The sequence below is a fragment of the Haematobia irritans genome, chromosome 2 (assembly GCF_050003625.1).
Source record: "Haematobia irritans isolate KBUSLIRL chromosome 2, ASM5000362v1, whole genome shotgun sequence".
Taxonomy (NCBI): Eukaryota; Metazoa; Arthropoda; class Insecta; order Diptera; family Muscidae; genus Haematobia; species Haematobia irritans.
In genome coordinates, this window is record NC_134398.1 from 139980642 (window position 1) to 140004265 (window position 23624).

The following is a 23624-nucleotide window of genomic DNA, read 5'->3' on the forward strand; positions in this document are numbered from 1 at the left end:
TGGCTTCTGGGACCGTATCAGTCCATATCGGGCGAAAGATATATATGGGAGCTATATCTAAATCTGAACCGATTTCAATAAAATTTGGCACACTTGACTATAGTATTAATTGTTCTTCTTGTGCAAAATTTTAAGCAAAACAGGGTAAAATTCCGGCTTCTGGGGCCATATAAGTCCATATCGGACGAAAGATATATATGGGAGCTATATCTATATCTGAACCGACCTAGACTTTGATTACAAAAATGTGTTCACGGACAGACGGACATGGCTATATCGACTCAGGACCCCACCCTGGGCATTTTTTCCAAAGACACCATGTGTCTATCTCGTCTCCTTCTGGGTGTTGCAAACATATGCACTCACTTATAATACCCTGTTCCATAGTGTGGCGCAGGGTATAAAAATGTTGACAAAACTTTCTAACGAAATAAAAAATGTTCTATAGAAATATAATTTTGACAAAATTTTCTATAGAAATGCAATTTTGACAAGATCTTCTATGGAAATAAAATTCTGACAAGATTTTCTATGAAATTAAAATAATGACAAGACTTTCTAGGAAAATAAAATTTTATTGTTGGTTTTGATTTCAGCTTAAAACCATGTATTGACTAAACTACAAGTGTAGCTTAACCAACAGAGAAATTTTGAAAAAATTTTCCAAAGAAACAAAATCCAGATAAAATTTTCAATAGAAATAAAACTTTATTCTAAGGACATAAAATTTTGACAAAATTTTCCTTAGAAACAAAATCCGGATAAAAATTTACCAAGAAACAAAATCCTGATTAACTTTTCTATAGAAATAAAATTTTGACACAATTTTCTATAAAAACAAAATTTTGAGAAAATTTTTTATAAAAATAAAATTTTGACAACATTTTCTATAAAAATAAAATTTTGAAAAAATTTTCTATAAAGAACATAATTCTCTATAGAAATAAAAGTTTTATAGGATCTTCTATAGAAATAAAATTTTGACAACATTTTCTATAGAAATAAAATTTTCCTAAAATACAATGACAAAATTTTCTTTAGAAATACAATTTTGACAAAATTTCCTATAGAAATGCAATTTTGAAAAGATTTTCTATGAAAATAAAATTTTGACAAAATTTTCCTAAGAAACAAAATTCTGATAAAATTTTCTATAGAAATTACAATTTTGACAAAATTTCCTATAGAAATGCAATGTTGACAAGATTTTCTATGAAAATAAAATTTTGACAAAATTTTCCTAAGAAACAAAATTCTGATAAAAGTTTCTATAGAAATAAAACTTTGACAAAATTTTCTATAGAAATAAAATTTTTACAAAATTTTCCTTAGAAACAAAATCCGAATAAAAATTTCCTAAGAAACAAAATCCTGATAAACCTTTCTATAGAAATAAAATTTTGACAAAATTTTCTATAGAAATAAAATTTTTACAAAATTTTCCTTAGAAACAAAATCCGAATAAAAATTTCCTAAGAAAAAAAATCCTGCTAAACTTTTATATAGAAATAAAATTTTGACAAAATTTTCTATAAAAACAAAATTTTGAGTACATTTTTTATAAAAAAAAATATAAAAAACATAATTCTCTGTAGAAATAAAAATTTGGCAAAATTTTCTATAGAAATAAAATTTTTCCTATAGAAAAAAATTTCTATAGAAAACATTTTTTGACAAAACTTTCTAAAGAAATAAAATGTTGAAAAAATTTTCTATAGAAATGCAATTTTGACAAGATTTTCTATGGAAATAACATTTTGGCAAGGTTTTCTATGGAAATAAAATGTTGAAAAAATTTTCCTAAATAACCAAATAGAAATAAAATTTTGACAAAAATTTTTTAAGAAACAAAATTCTAAGAAAATTTTATATAGAAATAAAATTTTGAGAAAATTTTCTATAGACGTAAAATTTTGAGAAAATTCTCTATAGAAAAAAATTCTGAAAAAATTTTCAATAGAAATAACATTTTGACAAAAGTTGCTATAGAAACATGTCATATTTTTAAACGTATTTTTGCTTTCCTGTTAAGATAAACGATTTCATTAATGTCGAAGAGTTTTTTTAGAAGTATTAAAGCCAAGTGGATCTTAAAAGAACGAAATTTTGTTCGTGTTAGGATACCCAATTTTTATTTAACTTAAGACAAAAAAAACCTTCGCATTCATTATGACTATCCGCTTGGTATTTTAATGAGGCATCCTTAATAATTTGAAATGCTTAACTCTAAATATTATATAATTTGCATAATTTGCGTATTCAGAAAAAACACCGAGCAACAAAAAGAATAGGCATTTCGAATAAAATGAGCATATGTTTTTTGGCTTAAGCGGGGATGTTAAATTTTCATATAGGTGTATGACTGAAAAATCCAGGTGAAGCGAGAGTGGGTTTCGTCCAGATCTCCAATGCTTACATTATTAATTAAATTCAATTAATTTACTTAAATTTAATTTCAATATCTTCCCCATAATAACTCTGATACATATGTATGTTCTCTATCATTACAGTGCGTTTGCCGCTTCGATCGTCAAGGAGCTTTATGCGAAACCCCCATTGTCATCAAGAATGCCGCTTTCTCTGGGGATTCATATGTTTCGCATCGCATTCACAAGGATATTCAGCATCATGATTCGTTGGATACTGTGTTGCCAATGCATGTCCAGCTTAAGGTGCGCACACGTGCCACAAATGGTCTCATCATGTTGGCAGCTGCCCAAGGTACCAAAGGTGGTCATTACATGGCCCTATTCCTGCAGAAAGGTCTATTGCAATTCCAATTTTCATGTGGCTTACAAACGATGCTGTTGAGTGAACTTGAGACACCGGTGAACACGGGCCATGAGATAAGCATACGTGCAGAGTAAGTACAAGTACTTAGCACCTAATGAGACCAGGGAATGAGGGTACACAAAACTGAACTTTTTTGTCTACGTTGTTTTCCATTGTTCTTCGTTTTTTTCGGTAGTGGTTCCTCCTCGATTTTGGTTTTTGCGATTGTAAGTATGACAAAATACCTTGGAGGCTTGAGGATGAAGGAGATTAGCCTGCATTTGAACTATGGCAACAATTGGATGACCAAGTTGTGTGTATATCTGTAGAGTAAAAATGTGGTGGATTTAATATTTTTGTGGCCATTTTCTGATGACAAAGCTAAACGTTTTGTTGGCCTTTCTAATATTTCCGACGCTCTTAGTATGGGATATACCATAGCTGTATGTACGAACCTAAAATTATGATGAATCCTATCTACTACACTCAACAAAAAAAAGTTTACTTGGATCCAAAGATTTTGACCTTCCCTTAAGGATTTTGGTATGGATTCCGAGCCAAAGATGCGGCTTCTTTAAAATAAAGAAATTTTTTTGTGACCCATCTGGCTTTAAATCTAGGACCAATAAAATTAAAATTAGGATTCACGTCTCATTTATCAAATTTTCACATTCTTTTCGCGGTTTATTAATAATGGTACTCACGTACAAACAAATGCCAGTTTAAAAATCCAAATTATAACGGATAATTCAAAGTAAAAAATTTTTTCTTCATTCCAAAAAAACTTTAAACCAAAAACGCTAAATCCTCAAAATAAGTCTAAGCCTCTATTTGAAGCGTTCTTATATTAAATCTAAACTATCAGTATTTCAATTAATTTAAGAACAATTTCTTAAAATGAAAAATGTATTTCTTTACTTTAAGCAAAATTAGCCTTAATTCAAAGACATGGGACTTTAATGGAGGCACGCAAATTTACAAAATTTGTATCCTAAATTTAATGAAAATAATTTTTGAAGCAAAGATTATAAACTTTACGTAAATATTTTTCTCAGTGTAGCATTTCATAAGTTCTCCACATAACGATCAAATCAAGTTCCGATATGTAGATAAATTTTCTATAGTAATAAAATTTTGACAAAATTTTCTATAGAAATAAAATTTTGACAAAATTTTCTATAGAAATAAAATTTCGACAAAATTTTCTATAGAAATAAAATTTTGAAAAAATGTTCTATAGAAATAAAATTTTGACAAAATTTTCTATAGAAAAAAAATTTGACAAAATTTTCTATAGAAATAGAATGTTGACAATATTTTCTATAGAAATAAAATGTTGAGAAAATTTTCTATATAAATACAATTTTGAAAAAATTGTCCATAGAAATGAAATATTTACAAAATTTTCTTTAGAAATACAATTTTTACAAAATTTTCTATAGAAATAAAATTGTTACAAAATTTTCTATAGAAACAAAATTGTTAAAAAATGTTCTATAGAAATAAAATTTTGACATCATTTTCTATAGAAATATTTTTTTTACAAAATTTCCTATAGAAATAAAATTTTGACAAAATTTTCTATAAACAAAAATTTCGAGAAAGTAATAAAATTTTGACAAAATTTTCTAAAGTAATAAAAATTTGGCAAAATTGTCTATAGAAATAAAATTTTCTATAGAAATAGAATGTTGACAATATTTTCTATAGAAATAAAATGTTGAGAAAATTTTCTATATAAATACAATTTTGAAAAAATTGTCCATAGAAATGAAATATTTACAAAATTTTCTTTAGAAATACAATTTTTACAAAATTTTCTATAGAAATACAATTATTACAAAATTTTCTATAGAAATAAAATTGTTACAAAATGTTCTATAGAAATAAAATGTTGACATCATTTTCTATAGAAATGTTTTTTTTACAAAATTTTCTATAGAAATAAAATTTTGACAAAATTTTCTATAGAAATAAAATTTTGACAAAATTTTCTATAGAAATAAAATTTTGACAAAATTTTCAATAGGAATAAAATTTTGACAAAGTTTTCTATAGAAATAAAATTTTGTCAAAATTTTCTATAGAAATAAAATTTTGACAAAATTTTCTATAAAAATAAAATTTTGACAAAATTTTCTATAAAAATGAAATTTTGACAAAATTTTCTATAAAAATGAAATTTTAACAAAATTTTCTATAAAAATAAAATTTTGACAAAATTTTCTAAAGAAATAAAATTTTGACAAAATTTTCTATAGAAATAAAATTTGGCAAAATGTTCCATAGAAATAAAATACTGAAAATGTTGAGAAAACTTTCTATATAAATAAAATTTTTACAACATTTTCTATAGAAATATAATTTTGACAAAATTTTTTATAGAAATAAAATTTTGACAAAATTTTCTATAGAAATAAAATTTTGAAAAAATGTTCTATAGAAATATAATTTTGACAAAATTTTCTATAGAAAAAAATGTTGGCAACATTTTCTATAGTAATAAAATTTTGACAAAATTTTCTATAGTAATAAAAATTTGACAAAATTGTCTATAGAAATAAAATTTTGACAAAATTTTCTATAGAAATAGAATGTTGACAATATTTTCTATAGAAATAAAATGTTGAGAAAATTTTCTATATAAATACAATTTTGAGAAAATTGTCCATAGAAATTAAATATTTACAAAAATTTCTATAGAAATACAATTTTAACAAAATTTTCTATAGAAATAAAATTTTGACATCATTTTCTATAGAAATATTTTTTTTTTTACAAAATTTCCTATAGAAATAAAATTTTGACAAAATTTTCTATAGAAAAAAATTTCGAGAAAATTTTCTATAAAAAATGAAATTTTAACTAAATTTTCTATAGAAATAAAAATTTGACAAAATTTTCTATAGAAATAAAAATTTGACAAAATTGTCTATAGAAATAAAATTTTTGACCAAATTTTCTATAGAAATAAAATGTTGACAATATTTTCTATAAAATAAAATGCTGAGAAAATTTTCTATATAAATATAATTTTGAGAAAATTGTCCATAGAAATTAAATATTTTCAATAGAAATAAAATTTTTACAAAATTTTCTGTAGAAATAAAATGTTGAGAAAACTTTCTATAGATATAAAATTTTGACAAAATTTTCTATAGAAAAAAAATGTTGGTAACATTTTCTATAGTAATAAAATTTTGACAAACTTTCTAAAGAAATACAATTTTCACAAAATGTTCCATAGAAATAAAATTTTGACAAAATTTTCTATAGAAATAACATTTTGGCAAAATTTTCTATAAAAAATACATTTTGACAAAATTGTCTATAGGAATAAAATTTTGACAAAATTTTCTATAAAAATAAACTTTTGACAAAATTTTCTATAAAAATTACATTTTGACAAAATTTTATAAAGAAATAAATTTTTGACAAATATTTCTAAAAAATAACATTTGACAAAATTTTCTATAGGAATAAAATTTTGAGAAAATTGTCCATAGAAATAAAATTTTTACAAAATTCTATAGAAATAAAATTTTTACAAAATTTTCTATAAAAATAACATGTTGAGATAATTTTCTATAGAAAAAAAAATTTGACAAAATTTTCTATAGATATAAATTTGACATACTTTTCTATAGAAATAAAATTTTGACAAAATTTTCTATAGAAATAAAATTTTGACAAAATTTTCTGTAGAAATGAAATTTTGACAAAATTTTCTAAAGAAATAAAATTTTAACAAAATTTTCTATAGAAATAAAATTTTGACAAAATTTTCTATAGAAATAACATTTTGACAAAATTTTCTATAGAAATAAAATGTTGAGAAAATTTTCTATATAAATACAATTTTGAGAAAATTCTCCATAAGAATAAATTTTTTACAAAATTTTCTATAGAAATAAAATTTTTACAAAATTTTCTATAGAAATAAAATTTTTACAAAATTTTCTATAGAAATAAAATTTTTACAAAATTTTCTATAGAAATAAAATGTTGGGAAAAATTTCTATAGATATAAAATTTTGACAAAATTTTCTATAGAAATAAAATTTTGACAAAACTTTCTATAGAAATAAAATTTTGACAAAATTTTCTATAGAAATAAAATTTTGACAAAATTTTCTATAGAAATAAAATTTTGACAAAATTTTCGATAGAAATAACATTTTGACAAAATTTTCTATAGAAATAAAATTTTGCAAAATAAATTTTGGTAGTTTATTGGTAAAATTTTCTACAAATTTATTAAAATTATGTGGAATTAGAGTGAAAGTATCCCATCCACCTCTGGAATAGTCCATATAGACAAGTTTGTGGGACACAAGTGTCATTAACACTTTTAGATTCCCCTAATGACAGTCATAAATTTCGGGGGATTCGTTTCGTTCTATTTGCTTGCTCAGTACACACATCATTTCAACCATAAATGCAGTTTCCTGGGAATTTTCTTTGGTGCTCTTCATTTCACCCAGTGCACCAAGAAATGGCATATTTGTTCGATGGACGGCACTAGAGGATGCTTTCTATTTACGATGCTTCCTTATGTTGCAGTTTGCGAGGGAAGATGGTTAGTTTAGGGTCAGACAACTATAAGCAGGTAATTAAGGAAGAGCAATTAATATTTCTTTTACGTGGAGACCATAAATTTTCTAGATTTTTGGAAAAATGCATAGATTCGAATAGTGTATAAGAAAATATATTTGGCCAAACTTGCTTGGTAGTAAATTTTCCTAGCGCAACGGGAAATCTGTGTTGATATCGGGGATTTGAGATGAACTATTTTAAATTACTCCCGTTAAGTAAGTAAAATAGCGAAGGTTTCAAAATTTACCATAAAAGATTGCTTTTGATCTGTCAGATCCATCCAAGGCGCTAGGCCCCGATGGAAACTCTATGTTAATCCTGAAGAATATGGGAATACTGAGAGTTGAGTACTTGACCAGACTACTTGGGGAATCCTTGAAAACACTTCTACTAATGAAGCCGGGAAAAATGTCGAGCAAGGATGAATTGTACAGACCAATCTCCCTTCCCTCGCCAGTAGCCAGGACACTTGAGGCACTACTCTCCAACATTGTTTAGAATTTTCGAGCTGCCAACCATCAACGTAGATTCCATAAAGTACATAGCACGTCGACTGATTTGCTGCCATTTCAGCATACACTACTAGAGGACAGAATCAGCCCAATATATGTCATAGGACGCTCCTGGTGGCGCTAGACCTCTCGGAGGCATTCGATAGGTCAACCAATAACTAAGCGTTGGGTTACTAATTATCTGTGCGGACGCCAGTAGTATGTGGCCTTTAGGAAAAATAAGTCAAGAGTAGAGTGAAACAGGGAGTTCTCCAAGGTGGGGTGATATCTCTGGCACTGGTCCCTTATATGTCCTCTATTACACCACCCTCTCATGATGTTGAGATTATATCATATGTGGACGATTGTACAATCATGGTATTCGGCATCCTTGCTCGAGACAAAAACTCGAGCACGGATGAATCGTACAAACTAGAGGTGTGCTCGTGACACGAAATTCTCGTGACAAGCGTGAATCACGTGAGTCGTGAACAAAATCCAAAGCAACTTTCGTGAATGTGCGTGAATGGGACTAAAATAAATATGTCGTGCGTGAGAAATAAAATCCGTTCGTGAATGAATCAATATTTAACTCACACTGAAAATAATTTGGCTCTCGAAGTACTATATTCTATTTATGAATTTTGATACCTTTGCTGATGGAATCGGGCAGCACTCAGTGATAAGAGAGAAGTTCACCAATGTGGTATCACAATGGACTGAATAGTCTAAGTGAGCCTGATACATCGGACTGCCACCTAACCTAAGCTACCTTTGCTGATTTCCGTTTGGAAAATATCGTGAGTCTTGTGAATTTGTCGTGAATCACGTGAATGGTCGTGAATCGTGCGTGAGTGGGATTGTCTACCACACGTATCGTGCGTGAGCGTGCATGAATAAATATTTTGCTTGTGAATGTGCGTGAGTGTGAGTGAAATTTCAGTCACACGCACTCATCTAGTACAAACCCTTCCTTTCTCTCGCCAGTATCCAGGATACTTGAGGCACTACTCCCCCAGCATTGTGTAGAATTTTCCAGCTGCCAACCATCAAAATGGATTCCGTAAATTGCATAGGAAAACAACACCCTACTGACGGCGTGGAGATTCTACCATATGCGGACGATTGTACAACCATGGCATCCGTTCCATTGTTGATGAGATATGTGATCGAGTAAACGTTTACATAGCTTATCTTAGCAGTTATTTCACTGCTAAAAATTCGAGGATATCTGCCACAAAATCTGTGGCTGAGGATTTTGTGGCAGATTCATTACATGTGGCAGAAGTACACAGGCAGTCAGATTCGATGGCGAAATAATTCCAACTAAAAATTACCTCAGGTTCACATTCGACAGCCTTTTCAAATCGCTTACCACTGTAAAATGTGATAAGAGGTAGAAACAAGGTCCTCAAGTCGCCGGCGGCACTTGGGTTGCGGACAGAGAAACCTTGTTGACTACATTTCAATTGATTGGCCGGTCAGTGGTAAACTATGCGGCACCAGTGCATACACCTCAAACAAGGCACACAAAGCGGAATAACATACAAATCTGTGAGAATGCTGCCCCTTGGACTGCAACAGGATGTCTCCGCAGTACACCCTTCGATCATGTTTATGTGGGCACCAAGATCATCCATGTGTGTAGACAGAACTACATGTTGTGAAAGCAGTATCGCCTGGGTTGCTATCGCATCCAACTCACCATCTTGAGGATAGACAACTACCACCGAAGATATTCAACTTCTAGAGAGCGAGATCCAACGTTACAAGAGATAACCTCTAGATCAGGCAACATAGCACCCAGGTCTGAACAGGATTCATGAGGATACTGTAGCTAAACCGCTGATAAGCTACAAGGTTAATTTTGTTCTCGGAGATTGATCGCCGCCCATAGCACCGGAGGAAAGAGACCTACACTGGCCGACCAGGGTACTTTTGGCCCAACTAATCGGAAAAATGCAGCACAACAAAACCATCTTCCCATGCCATTTCAGCATACATAAATAGAGGACTCAACCAGCACAAGGCGTGTTACCGGACAGTCCTCGTGGCGCTTGTCCACGGCATAACACACAGATCTCTCAGAACGCTGCCCTAAGAACTGCGACAGTATGTCTCCGCAGTACACCCCTGGATCATCTTTATGTGGAGACCAAGATCATCCGTATGCGTGGAAGCAATTACATCATGTCGAAGTAGTATCTCCTGGGTTGCTATCGGAAAGCTGCAGCACAATAAAACCATTTTCCCATGTCATTTTAGCATACATAACTAGAGGACTCAACCAGCCCAAGCCGTGTTACCGGACAGTCCTCGTGGCGCTTGTCCTCGGCATAACACACAGATCTCTCAGAAAGCTGCCCTAAGAACTGCGACAGTATGTCTCCTCAGTACACCCCTGAATCATCTTTATGTGTAGACCAAGATCATCCGTTTGCGGGGAAGCAATTACATGATGTCAAAGCAGTATCTCCTGGGTTGCTATCGCAGTATCTATCCAAATCAACATACGGGATTGTAAAAATCTTCTTCTAGAGCGTGAAATCCAGTGTTACAAAAGAGAGCCTCTGGCAAACAGGCAACATACCAGACAGATCTGCAGAGGATTCATGAGAAAACGGGGTGTAGCAACCAGGGCCATCCTGTTCTTGGAGCTTGACCACCGCTCATAGCACCGGAGGAATGAGACCTACCGCCGCAAATCGGGGTAGTTTGGGTCCAACTAAGATCAGACAAATGCAGCCGCCTCAATTGCTACATATCAGTGATTGATAGCAGCTTAGCTGACGTGTGTCCCATCTGCAACTAAAGACCACATGGCACTCGTCACCTATTCATCTTACCCGGCTAGGGTAATCCTATCCCAGAGTTCCTTGATTTTGATACCTGGTGATGTATCAAAGCGTAAATTAAAAATCGATAAGAATTCACAACTTTCGCTGTTCGTAGATATCACTTTTCACTAAAGGAATTCTCAATACCATTTAAAAACACCTTTTGTATAAGAAATTTCTTAAACCTTAGAATCTCGGTCGAGGTCTCACATCACATCATTGGTGTCCACAAATGGTTTTTAGTAGGAACGTTTGCAATTGGCTAAAAGTGATTCATTTATCTCATTTAACGTATGTGCATGCCTCAGAAACTTGAAAAAGATTTTCCTTTTAGCAAATTTCTTCAATGACATGGGTTATTAAATTTGTCTAGAAAGAATATCACCTCCAATTCAATGTGTCTTTCATTTTATATCTCTGTGAAGTACTGCCGACCGGCAGCCTACCGGCCGGCAAACGTTCTCTTTTCATTTCTAAAACAGCCTTTAAGCTAATAGCCATAATTTCTCTTTTCTTCCTCTAGCAAAAATGGGTCTTTTCGTCTGCTAGCTCTTTAATGTGAACTACAAACAAAAAGCTAAGTAAGCCAGTGCTCCTCCTATGAATGAAACGTGGAGGGGCTGTGTAACATAAGTGAATGAATGAATGAATGAATGAGTGAGTGAGCGAGTGAATAATGTAGGCATGTCTTTTATGGCCAACAACAAAGGCCAAAGCTAAAGAAAGCCAAAATCAAAAGAAATATACACAATAAATAGAGGATAATAAAGAATACGGAGTTAAAGAATAGCCTGATGCTGCTGCTACTACTGCTACTGCTACTGATGTTGATGCGTTAGCCCCATTCTGTTTGAGATGAATAAATGTGATGTCAAGGACATAGCATTTTGGTATTTGTCATACTAGTCCACATTCCCATTTTATTTTCTTCCAAGTATGCTCGTAGTTCATGCTGTGATGTTAAATAAATTATCCTTTTTGAATAGAATAACAGTGCAATGGGGTTTGAGATCTTTGTGAGACGTAAAGTTTTGCCAAGAATAATGGAAAATGTCTGGATAGGAATGTGGAGGAGACCTTTAACAGGTGAACTTCAAACACTTCAAAAAAAATTCATCAAAATTAAGGCAACGAATTGAGTTCATTAATACAAGGAAAATGTTCATTTGTAATAAGAAATGATTCATTAGTAACTAGAAAATTCATTATATTCATGAACGATTTCATTATATATACGAAATTATCTCCTTGGCTGATTTCTAATGATACATTTTGTGGAAGGAAGTCGCAATGATAGAACTCGCTACCACCTAGCTAAGCCGATGGTGATTGAACTAAGAATCACTACATGTCTCTGGTCGACTCTTAGAGCTTAACACTTTCACTTTTAACTTCAATAGAAAAACCACCCAATTGACCCAATCTCCAAGGTAGTGTACTCATTGATTTCAACTAGTTTTGTTACATCGAAGGCCCTTTCGAAAGTCTCTTGAAATCCTTTTTTTCCACATAGAATATAAATAACTCAATACGCGAATCAATAACTCTCTATATGTTGGTTACTTTCGTGATGGTTTTTCTCGTGAAGTTCCAGTGAAGTTCATTCTGTAATGTAAACGAAAAAAAACTTCAATAGTATCCATGCCGTTGATACGTTTTGAAAATGATTCTCTATGATATGGTTTGGCCTTAGATTACGAAAGAAGGGAAATAAAAGTTGTTTAGATGAAAGCAAAAAAAACGCAGAAAGGATACGAAAGGGACGAGTGTAGAGATCCATTTGTTGAAGTGTTGCGTACGTGTTTCTTTTTAATCGCGTTAATTATAACTACCACACAAAAAAGCGAACTAGCAATGAAGGATGATAGGATGGAGGTAAAAAGGAAATCAGAACATTAACATCATCAGCCTCAAGAGCAGAGGCGCAGGCAAATGGGATTAAAGAACAAAAACAAATATTTGTTTTACGGGAATAAGAAGAAGTCACGCAGTACCAAGTGAGGACCCATTAAATCGATGTTTTGAGTGCTCAACAAGTATATACGGGCGTAAGTTCGGCAAGGCCGAATCTTATGCATAATCCACCATGGATTGCGTAGAAAGTTCTACTAATTCACAGTCATTCACAATCGAGCTACTTGGACAAAAAGGCAGATCAAATAGCTACATTTAGGAGTCTACGAAAAATTATTAACCGGTATGAACCAAATTTCAACCGGATCAGATTTGCTACAGAAAACAAATTTGGGGATCGGTTTATATGGCGGCTATGAACTGATATGGACTAATTTTTGCATGATTAGTAGTGATAAACTAATGTTAGTAGTGATAAACTAACGTCACGTACCCAACTTCAATCGGATTGGATAAAATGTGCTCCTCCTATGGTCTTCCAAAGCTAAATATGGGGAACGGTTTATATGGGGACTATATATAATTATGGACCGATATGGACAAATTTTTGCATAGTTATGAGAACATGTAGTGACGTCACGTACCAAGTTTAAACCGAATCGATTGAAATTTGCTCCTCCAAGAGGATCCCTATTCCAAAACTAGGTATCAGTTTAACAGATATGGGTTCTATACCGATAGCTTGTTTCGTTCGGAAGTTAGAGTTAGAGTGATTTCAGGGAGCCACCGTGGTGCAATGGTTATCATGCCCGCCTTGCATACACAAGGTCGTGGGTTCGTTTCCAGCTTCGACCGAACACCAAAAAGTTTTTCAGCGGTGGATTATCCCACCTCAGTAATGCTGGTGACATTTCTGAGGGTTTCAAAGCTTCTCTAAGTGGAACGCCGTTCGGACTCGGCTATAAAAAGGAGGTCCCTTGTCATTGAGCTTAACATGGAATCGGGCAGCACTCAGTGATAAGTGAGAAGTTCACCAATGTGGTATCACAATGGACTGAATAGTCTAAGTGAGCCTGCTACTTCGGGCTGCCACCTTACCTAACCTAACCTAACCTAAAGTGATTTCAACAGACGGACGAACGGACATCGCTATATTAGGTTAGGTTAGATTAAAGTGACACCTCGAATTATTTTCAGGCTCACTTAGACTATTCTGTCTATTATGATAACGCATTAACTAAAAGTACCTATTTCATATGGGCACTTCTAGTTTTAGCCACTGAACCTACTCGATTATTTTCTTCTGTTGAACCAACCGCATCATGACAGCTCATACTGTAGTCATTATACTTCGCGCCAATAGTTTTTGTAAACTCGCCTATCAGACAGCGTTCCATTATAGCAGATATCAGGGGAGATATATGACGTCTTGAGAACACTAGCATATCTAGTGTGCGGTTTAGATGGGACCATATTTGTTTAGTGTCGTTGCAGCCCGTGCAATTCTCCCATCAGACATTCGCCATCATAACAGACTTCTCACGCAGTAAGAGTTCCCCTGAAATATGTAAGGTAGTTCCTAGCCTTGCTATCTCATCTGCTTCGCAGTTCCCCGGTATGTTCCTATGGCCAGGCACCCATATTAGGTGAATATTGTACTGATCAGCCATCTCGTTGAGAGATTTGCGGCAGTCGATGGCCGTTTTCGAGTTAAAGGATTCCAAGGATTTTATTGCAGGTTGAGTATATATTAATGCTCACTTAGACTATTCAGTCCATTGTGGTACCACATTTGTGAACTTCTCTCTTATCACTGAGTGCTGCCCGATTCCATGTTAAGCTCAATGACAAGGGACCTCCTTTTTATAGCCGAGTCCGAACGGCGTTCCACATTCCAGTGAAACCACTTAGAGAAGCTTTGAAACCCTCAGAAATGTCACCAGCATTACTGAGGTGGGATAATCCACCGCTGAAAAACTTTTTGGTGTTCGGTCGTAGCAGGAATCGAACCCACGACCTTGTGTATGCAAGGCGGGCATGCTAAACATTGCACCACGGTGGCTCCCTAGACATCTATATAACTTTTATTCTCTGGGGTCTGAGTGCACCACGCCTCACTATTGGGAATAAGAGTTTCAATCCTTTTGTCGAAAAGTGGTTTCACTAGAGTGTAATCCACTACGTTAGGCACATCTGGCATTATTTTGAGGACCGAACTGTGACCGTACCTTTTTTTCCGACCATAGCGATAGCTCGCTCAACCACACTGCCGTTGTAGCAGATAGATGCAGTATGACATTAAGGGAATCTGTTCCTGCACCAAAGATGCACAAGCAAGCCATACGCTGAACTTTATTTAAACTTATCATCTGCTGAAGTGCCGGCCAACAGACCACAACGCCATATAGCATTTTTGCACGAGTACATGGCTTTTCTCGCCCTTTCTTCAATATGCAGCTTCAAGTTCAGCTTTCTGTCCAATTTAATCCCATGGTATTTCACACACTCACCAAAGGGAATTTCAATACCACCTAAGGAAACGGGCTTAACCGTGGGAGTTTTGCGATCTTTGCAGTACATGACTAATTCTGTCTTGGCAGGATTTACTCCAAGACCACGGGAACCACCGTGGTGCAATGGTTAGCATGCCCGCCTTGCATACACAAGATCGTGGGTTCGATTCCTGCTACGACCGAACACCAAAAAGTTTTTCAGAAGTGGATTATCCCACCTCAGTAATGCTGGTGACATTTCTGATGGTTTCAAAGCTTCTCTAAGTGGTTTCACTGGAATGTGGAACGCCGTTCGGACTCGGCTATAAAAAGGAGGTCCCTTGTCATTGAGCTTAACATGGAATCGGGCAGCACTCAGTGATAAGAGAGAAGTTAACCACTGTGGTATCACAATGGACTGAATAGTCTAAGTAAGCCTGATACATCGGGCTGCCACATAACCTAACCTAACCTAACCTACTCCAAGACCATTATCTTTCGCCCATTTCTCAGGAGTCATCTTTGATTGTGGATGGGAATTTTCCCCTGACTGCTATCGTCTGCGTATGCCACCACTTTTATCCTTTTCTAGGGAAACCAGAAGGTTGTTTATAGCAACATTCCAAAGAAGAGGTGATAGAACTCCTCCTTGGGGAGTGCCTCGTTCACATACCTTTGTGTTTGCTTGTCCTAGTGTGGCTGAAATACGTCTCCTCATTAGCAGTTCGTCTAGCAGCCTAAGTATACCTGGATCAACATTCAGAGATGCCAGTCCATTTAATATCGAGCTCGGATGAACGTTATTGAATGCCCCCTCGATGTCTAGAAACGCCACGATTGTGTATTCATTGACAGATAGTGAGCTTTCAATAAAGCAGACTAGTTCATGCAATGCGGTCTCAGTAGACCTGCCCTTCGAGTATGCATGCTGTCGTTTCGAGAGCAAACTTGAATCGATGTTAGTTCTAAGATAAATGTCTATCATCCTCTCCAGATTCCTAAGTAGGAATGAGGATAAGCTGGTTGGTTGGAAATCCTTCGCACTCGAGTGAGAGGCAACAACTTTTGTTTCCCTCCATATATATGCTAAGTTTATACATCCTTTATATATAACCGCCAACCAAGGGATAATTACTGCTTGTAACTCCGCAGGAGTAATTCCATCAGGTCCGGGGGATTTGAATGACCCAAAGCTATTTAACGCCCATTTTATTCCAGATTCCGATACAATTTCCTCGATAGTAAATGACCGCCGAGCCGCTGTGATGTGTCTGACTTTCAGGAAACTGTGTGTTCAATAGTACCTCCAGCGTCTCCTCACTGGACGTTGTCCAATTGCCCTCCGATGTTTTAATGAAACCTGGAGCGGAGTTAGTGGATGCTAGTACCTTCTGTATACTGCTAGTACCTACTGTATACAATACTGCTGCAGTAAACATTCCAAGAGTTATGCTGAACCTTTCTCATTTCTCGCTTGTATCCTCTCAGATTCTTCTTGTAAGCGTCTCAATCCTCAGGAGCTCTGTTGGACTTTGCTTTGTTAAACAGCTTCGTGCAGTTTTTGCTCATATTACTTAATTCCGTAGAACACCATGGTGGTCGATTTTTCTCCCTGGGCTTCCCTCTAGGGCATGCAGACTTTCGTTATGAAAACGACTTTTGTTTCCGTCCACTTTCCTGGAATATATGCGATAATTCTGTCAGCCACTGCTTGTAACTCCGCCGGAGTAATTCCATCACGTCCGGGGGATTTGAAGTGTTCAAAGCTATTTAAAGCCCACTTTATCCAAGATTCCGATAAAATTTCCTCGATAGGATATGACCTCTGAGCCTCTGTGGTACCGTCAGAACCTAAACCATGGATTCTGTAGAAAGTTCTACTAAAGACTGTCATCAACAATCGAATTACCGATGTCAAGGTATCTAGAGTCTTTGTGTAGAGCCACCGTGGTGCAATGGTTAGCAAGCCCGCTTTGCACACATAAGGTCGTGGGTTCAACCGCAGTTTCGAGCGAAGGGAGCAACCGTGGTGCAATGATTAGCATGCGCGCCTTGCATACACAAGGTCGTGGGTTCGATTCCTGCTACGACCGAACACCAAAAAGTTTTTCAGCGATGGATTATCCCACCTCAGTAATGCTGGAGACATTTCTGAGGTTTTCAAAGCTACCCTAAGTGATTTGACTGCAATGTGGTACGCCGTTCGGACTCAACTATAAAAAGGAGATCCCTTGTCATTGAGCTATAAAATGGAGATCCCTTGTCATTGAATTTAATCTGACAGCACACAGTGATAAGAGAAAAGTTCACCACTGTGGTATCACAATGGGCTGAATAGTCTAAGTGAGCCTGAAACCTAGCCTAACCAATGGACACCAATTGACACAGGAGGTGATTCTAAGTCGATCGACATATATTTTATGGGCTATAAAATCCATATACCTGCTAGACACATTTTTGCAAATCAATGTTAGTATACCCTGAACACTATGTCGATTAAGGTATAATAATAAAATAAATAAATCGTTCCCAGACCTACCATACAAATGAAAGTCGTCCACACGCCACTGGTTACCATTAAAATCAGATACGCTGGCATATACAATACACACTTTGTTAGTTGAATTATGGTTAATTTGTGTGGCTTCTAATTAAGGTTGGCTGGTTTTTGTGTAGTATTTACTCCTTCATTTATTCGTTCGTTTGTTTATTTTCGATTAAAAAGGATTTTAGTCCTTTCTGGTGGCTGCTGTCCAACTTTGTATTTAGGCCTTTTCTCTACATTGCTGCCTTTTCCAACACTCCCCCACCTCCCAACCATTGTTTATCGTCCGAAAAAAAAATCAAAGGAAATGTGGTAGTAAATCAATCAAAAGGTTAAAGTTCGTGATTGTTTTCTGGTTTTGTTCTGTGACTAAGTAAAAAGTTCTTAAATTCTTTTAAGCCCAATTGGTATGAGTTCGAAAAAGGTAGATGCTGTTGGTTGGATTTACGGATGGCTTACTCGTGAAAAAGTTCCCCGAAAACTTTTACTTTATCCCTTCTTCCCCTCTCCAGCGCTCAATCTTTTGAACATATTACCGTTTCGATTCAATTATTTATCAATTTGGGAATTATCTAAGTAAAAATGGAATTAACTTTTTGTCCAGTTGTAGCCCATGTTACAGGCTACAGCTACATTGTATATATCATGTAATAGATTAGACATTAAGTCAAGGGATGAATTGAGTAGGATACATGGTATCAGAATATTGGAACAAATAAATAATTCCACATTTTAAGAAAGTTCTGGCAGGCATTTGTTTAATTTATATCTATGGAATTATGACAAAATCCCATAAGTCTAAAAACACAATTTTACAGGAGAGCGACACGACACCTTTAGGGGGTCACAAAAACTTCTATAGAATACATCTGGAAAATGTTTAATATTTGTGCGAGAAACCTTTTCAAAAGCCTATTTTCATAAATGCACCCAGCAACTTTAAATTTCTACTTGAAGACGAGTATTTGAAAATTTAAGTTGTCTTTAATACAAGGGACTTTGAAAAACGAATAAATTAAAAATTGTCTCCTAGAATCTAGTACGCAAATCTCAAATTTAAAAGAAAATTGTGTCTTAAATGTATCCTTACTTCAATTCTCCACTTCTTTGGCTCGCAATCAATACTAAACTCATTAGTGTAAAGACAAAATCATTGGAACTGGGCATGCTTTTTTCAGTGTATGTTTGAATTTGATGCGATTTTTTCCAAAATCAGTATAGTTCGCCCTTGTGCCAAAATAACGCCATATACCAAATTTCATGAAAATCGGAATCCTGCGAACAACGAATACATGGACAGACGGACACTAAGCGCTAGATTGACTCAGAAGGTGATTCTGAGTCGATTGTTATATATTTTATGGGGTCTAAAATCAATATTTCTGGTAGACACATTTTTTGCAGATCAATGTTAGTATACGTTAGAAAGTTCACCCAAGCCGAATCTTAAGTATAAAGATATTATCTTGGGTGTATGAAATTTTATGGAATTTAAGCTGCCAAATCCGCAATTTAGAACCGATTTCCAAGATATTTTCCCTGGGTGTGAGAATATCTCTAACAGTTCGCGCAACATGGACCTCACATTTTATGTTTTATATCCACAACCTTAGAATGGCGATGGGTGTATAATAAGTTCGTCATTGCGAAAGTGTTCGAACACATATTGCATGGACAAATCACATCACACGTCAGCCGCAATAATCTTCTATCGGATCGACAATCTGGTTTTAGCGCTCATCATAGCTGTACTTCAGCATTAACTACTTGCCCTGCTTGATAATTCGAAAGCTTTCGACTCGGTTAATCATTACGTCAGAGACTGTCAGGATTTATGCACTTCTCGGTGTTCTCTTCACGCCTAATAGCATCCTATCTCCCTGACAGATCGCAGTATGTTCTGGTTGGTCGGAATAGATCTATGGCACTGTCAGTTTTACAAGGTGTTCCACAAGGTTCTATCTTAGGACCTTTAGTATTTTCTATCTATGCGAATGACTTACCGGGTGTCTTAATTCATTCCAAATCTCGGATGTATGCGGATTGAGATTTTGAGAACTACTTGAAAATCGTGTCTTATTATATCTACATAGGATTATTACGGACAGGGAACCCGATCATCTATTTAATAGATTACGCTTTAGTGCATCGAGTAGAACTGGTAATTTGATCCAATTACGCCACAGGCATGTTATATCGGAGTGGCAATTCTTCATCCATGCGATTCGTCTCTGGAACATGTTACCACTAAATATAAAAACAATTACAAGCAGAGCATAATTCAAAAGCAAACTTTTTTATCTATTTTCTTTAATATTGACATCTTCAACAATAATAAGTAAACTACACTATCCTTTCACTTCGTTTTATTGTAATCATCATAATAAATTATCATATTTATATTGTATTTTAATTGACAATATGATTCGTATACATCATGTGTCATTCATTCATCTTATTTAAACCATAACTTGTTCATTCCGTTCTAGTTTAATTAATGTTATTAAATTTTGTTTTGATATAAATCTGTTCGCATACAATCAAATGCCTGTACTGTAAATTATAGGACCTTGAGTCTTGTTGTGCAGGAATCAAACTCAATAAATAAACAATAAATGTTGATCTACAGTGTGGTGAAGGGTATCATATAGTCGGCCTCACCCTACTTTAGACTTTAATTACTTGTTTTTTACTAACATTGTGTTTAACAGGTTGGCTGATAAGTCCCCGGTCGAACAAAGAAAAATGCATTTTTTTGTCAAAATTTGTTTTTATTATTCAACATAGTTCCCTTCAAGAGCGATACAACGATTATAATGTCCTCCCAATTTTTTGACACCATTTTGGTAGTACTCCTTCGGTTTTGCCTCAAAATAGGCCTCAGTTTCGGCGATCACCTCTTCACTGCAGCCACATTTTTTCCCTGCGAGCATCCTTTTGAGGTCTGAGAACAAGAAAAAGTCGCTGGGGGCCAGATCTGGAGAATACGGTGAGTGGGGAAGCAATTCGAAGCCCAATTCATGAATTTTTGCCATCGTTCTCAATGACTTGTGGCACGGTGCGTTGTCTTGGTGGAACAACACTTTTATCTTTTTCATATGGGGCCGTTTTGCCGCGATTTCGACCTTCAAACGCTCCAATAACGCCATATAATAGTCACTGTTGATGGTTTTTCCCTTCTCAAGATAATCGATAAAAATTATTCCATGCGCATCCCAACAAAAAGAGGCCATTACTTTGCCAGCGGACTTTTGAGTCTTTCCGCGCTTCGGAGACGGTTCACCGCTCGCTGTCCACTCAGCCGACTGTCGATTGGACTCAGGAGTGTAGTGATGGAGCCATGTTTCATCCATTGTCACATATCGACAGAAAAACTCGGTTGTATTACGAGTTAACAGCTGCAAACACCGCTCACCGTTCTTGTTTTTGGTCAAATGTGAGCTCGCGCGGCACCCATTTTGCACAGAGCTTCCGCATATCCAAATATTGATGAACGATATGACCAACACGTTCCTTTGATATCTTTAAGGCCTCTGCTATTTCGATCAACTTCATTTTACGGTCATTCAAAATCATTTTGTGCATTTTTTTGATGTTTTCGTCGGTAACCACCTCTTTCTAGCGTTAACCGTCCTCCGTGCTCATTTCACCACGCTTGAATTTTGCATACCAATCAATTATTGTTGATTTCCCTGGGGCAAAGTCCGAAAACTCATTAATAAGTCAAGTTTTTGCTTCCATCGTATTTTTTCCCTTCAGAAAACAGTATTTTATCAAAACACGAAATTCCTTGTTTTCCATTTTTTTCACAATAACAAAAGTTGCTTCACAAATGACGCTCTATCTCACAAACTAACTGACTTACAGACGTCAAATTTTGACACGAATCATTTGAAGGTTGGTACTGTATAAAAATAATATGCATTTAATACTAGCGACGCCATCTATGTGTCAGACCGGAGACTTATTCTTATATTCCAATTCAGAACTTTATACAGTTCTAAATAAATTGCACTGATTTGAGATGGTACCAAATATTTTGATCTATACTGTGGTGAAGGGTATAATATAATCGGCCCCACCCGAATTTAGACTTTACTTACTTGATTTTTTTCGAAAAGAGGTGCCTGCATTCTATCTGTCGTAACATTTTCTTCCCCTAAAGTTTTACCAATAGTTTTTTTGCTTGCTTCCTATAGAACACCAAATAAGAATACGTTTACGTTTATGAGTTCTTTTCATCCCAAAATCGAACATTTTTAAAAGTTTTTTTTTTCACTTGGTTAATCTCTTTTTAAGAAATCCTCATATGTCCACTAACTAACGGTGAAAGGTTTTAGCATCGTACTTGTAAACAGATGAGAAATACAAAAAAAGATGCTTTTTTACTATATGTCCAAACTTTGGGGATTTTTTATACCAATTTTGGGATTCGTATATTCAGCACTAGGTTAGGTTAGGTGGCAGCCCGATGTATCAGGCTCACTTAGACTATTCAGTCCATTGTGATACTCACCACTGTGGTATCTCTCTTATCACTGAGTGCTGCCCGATTCCATGTTAAGCTCAATGACAAGGGACCTGCTTTTTATAGCCGAGTCCGAACGGCGTTCCACATTCCAGTGAAACCACTTAGAGAAGCTTTGAAACCCTCAGAAATGTCACCAGCATTACTGAGGTGAGGCTGAAAACTTTTTGGTGTTCGGTCATAGCAGGAATCGAACCCACGACCTTGTGTATGCAAGGCGGGCATGCTAACCATTGCACCACGGTGGCTATTCAGCACTATTTCTTAAACCAATTTTTCTTACAAAAATCAATCAAAATCATAATGATGTCATAAGTACTTCAAATGTTATAAAGGTTTTAGTTCATATTTTCAACTTTCAAAAAAAAAAATGCTTACACCAAAAACTTGCTTCTGGAGCCATAAATATGGGAGCTATATCTAAATCTGCAACGATTTCAACCAAATTACTTCTTACGCAAAAGTTAAAATGAAATTTCAAATGCCATGAACACTCATTTATCGTCTGAGATAAATGAATTTCGCTACGCAAATTTTATTATGCCCTCTAACAGTCATAGACTGCAGAAATGGCTGATCAGTTCAATGTTTTTCCAAAATGGAGAACACTGCCCATAGAAACATATTAGAAGATGAATTATCAAAACTCGGAACTACTACAGATATTCTAGATATTATTTAACTTTTAAGACTTATACTGCATGATAAGGCTAATAAAGGGCCTAATTATCAATGAGAAAACTATAAGGGTTGCAAAAACGTCTAGCTAATGTAGCCCCATCTAAACCTTCTCAAGAAAATGGCTTACTTTTCTCCAATAACTTCCCTAAATTTGCATAGCTTGTCACGAATGTAGCAACGTCATTGCACAGGATGATGTTTCAAATGCTACTAATCATCTCGATAAAACCATGAAATATCCTTAAGCAAAGTGCACCATTAACATGAATCGATTTTTGCATCCTACTCCTTTGACCAAAACATCCTATTCTTTGCTGAAAATGTAGTAGTTTTCCCGCGCTAAATGTAGTTGCCACGATGAACCATTAGTTTCCCTTTAGGATATTATCACAATCTGGGGACATCAATTCCCCAGGAGACTAATTGAGGACAAATTTTAGTGGTACAATTCAGTCTCTTTTTTGGGGGGTTTGGGTTATCGCCAGATGATTATTGAGCGAGCATCAACCAACAAAACAAACCAACAAATCAACCGGCATAGCGACCAAAATTGTCCAACCAAGCTGAACCACCGAGCAAGCAAATTGCAAAAAAAAAACTCAACATAACTACTGGCCAGAGACCACAAGGCTTTTAACACCATTTTCATGGAAATATGGCCTGCCAGTATAGGCTACCGTACAACGATAGCAACAAAACTGGCCAAACATTTTAGCCAGTTTGTTTGGTCAACATTGCTGATAATGTGGTTGATGATTTGGATATTTGAGATCCACAACCACGACCATCACAATTCATCCTTTGGTTGCATGTTTGGTAGCTCATTTT

At 35.0% G+C, this 23624-nt stretch overlaps 2 protein-coding genes across 7 annotated transcripts in view; one reads left to right on the forward strand and one right to left on the reverse strand.

Moving 5' to 3' along the window:
* Positions 1-23624, reverse strand: part of LOC142226314 (uncharacterized) — a 549856-nt gene that overhangs the window by 422970 nt on the left and 103262 nt on the right. The window lies entirely within an intron of this gene.
* The window catches only part of eys (eyes shut), a 513219-nt gene that overhangs the window by 378990 nt on the left and 110605 nt on the right, over positions 1-23624 (forward strand). For all 3 annotated transcript variants that reach the window (XM_075296235.1, XM_075296234.1, XM_075296236.1), the window contains exon 8: positions 2511-2863. In XM_075296235.1, coding sequence (XP_075152350.1) covers positions 2511-2863 — 353 coding nt within the window. The remainder of the gene's footprint in view (positions 1-2510; positions 2864-23624) is intronic.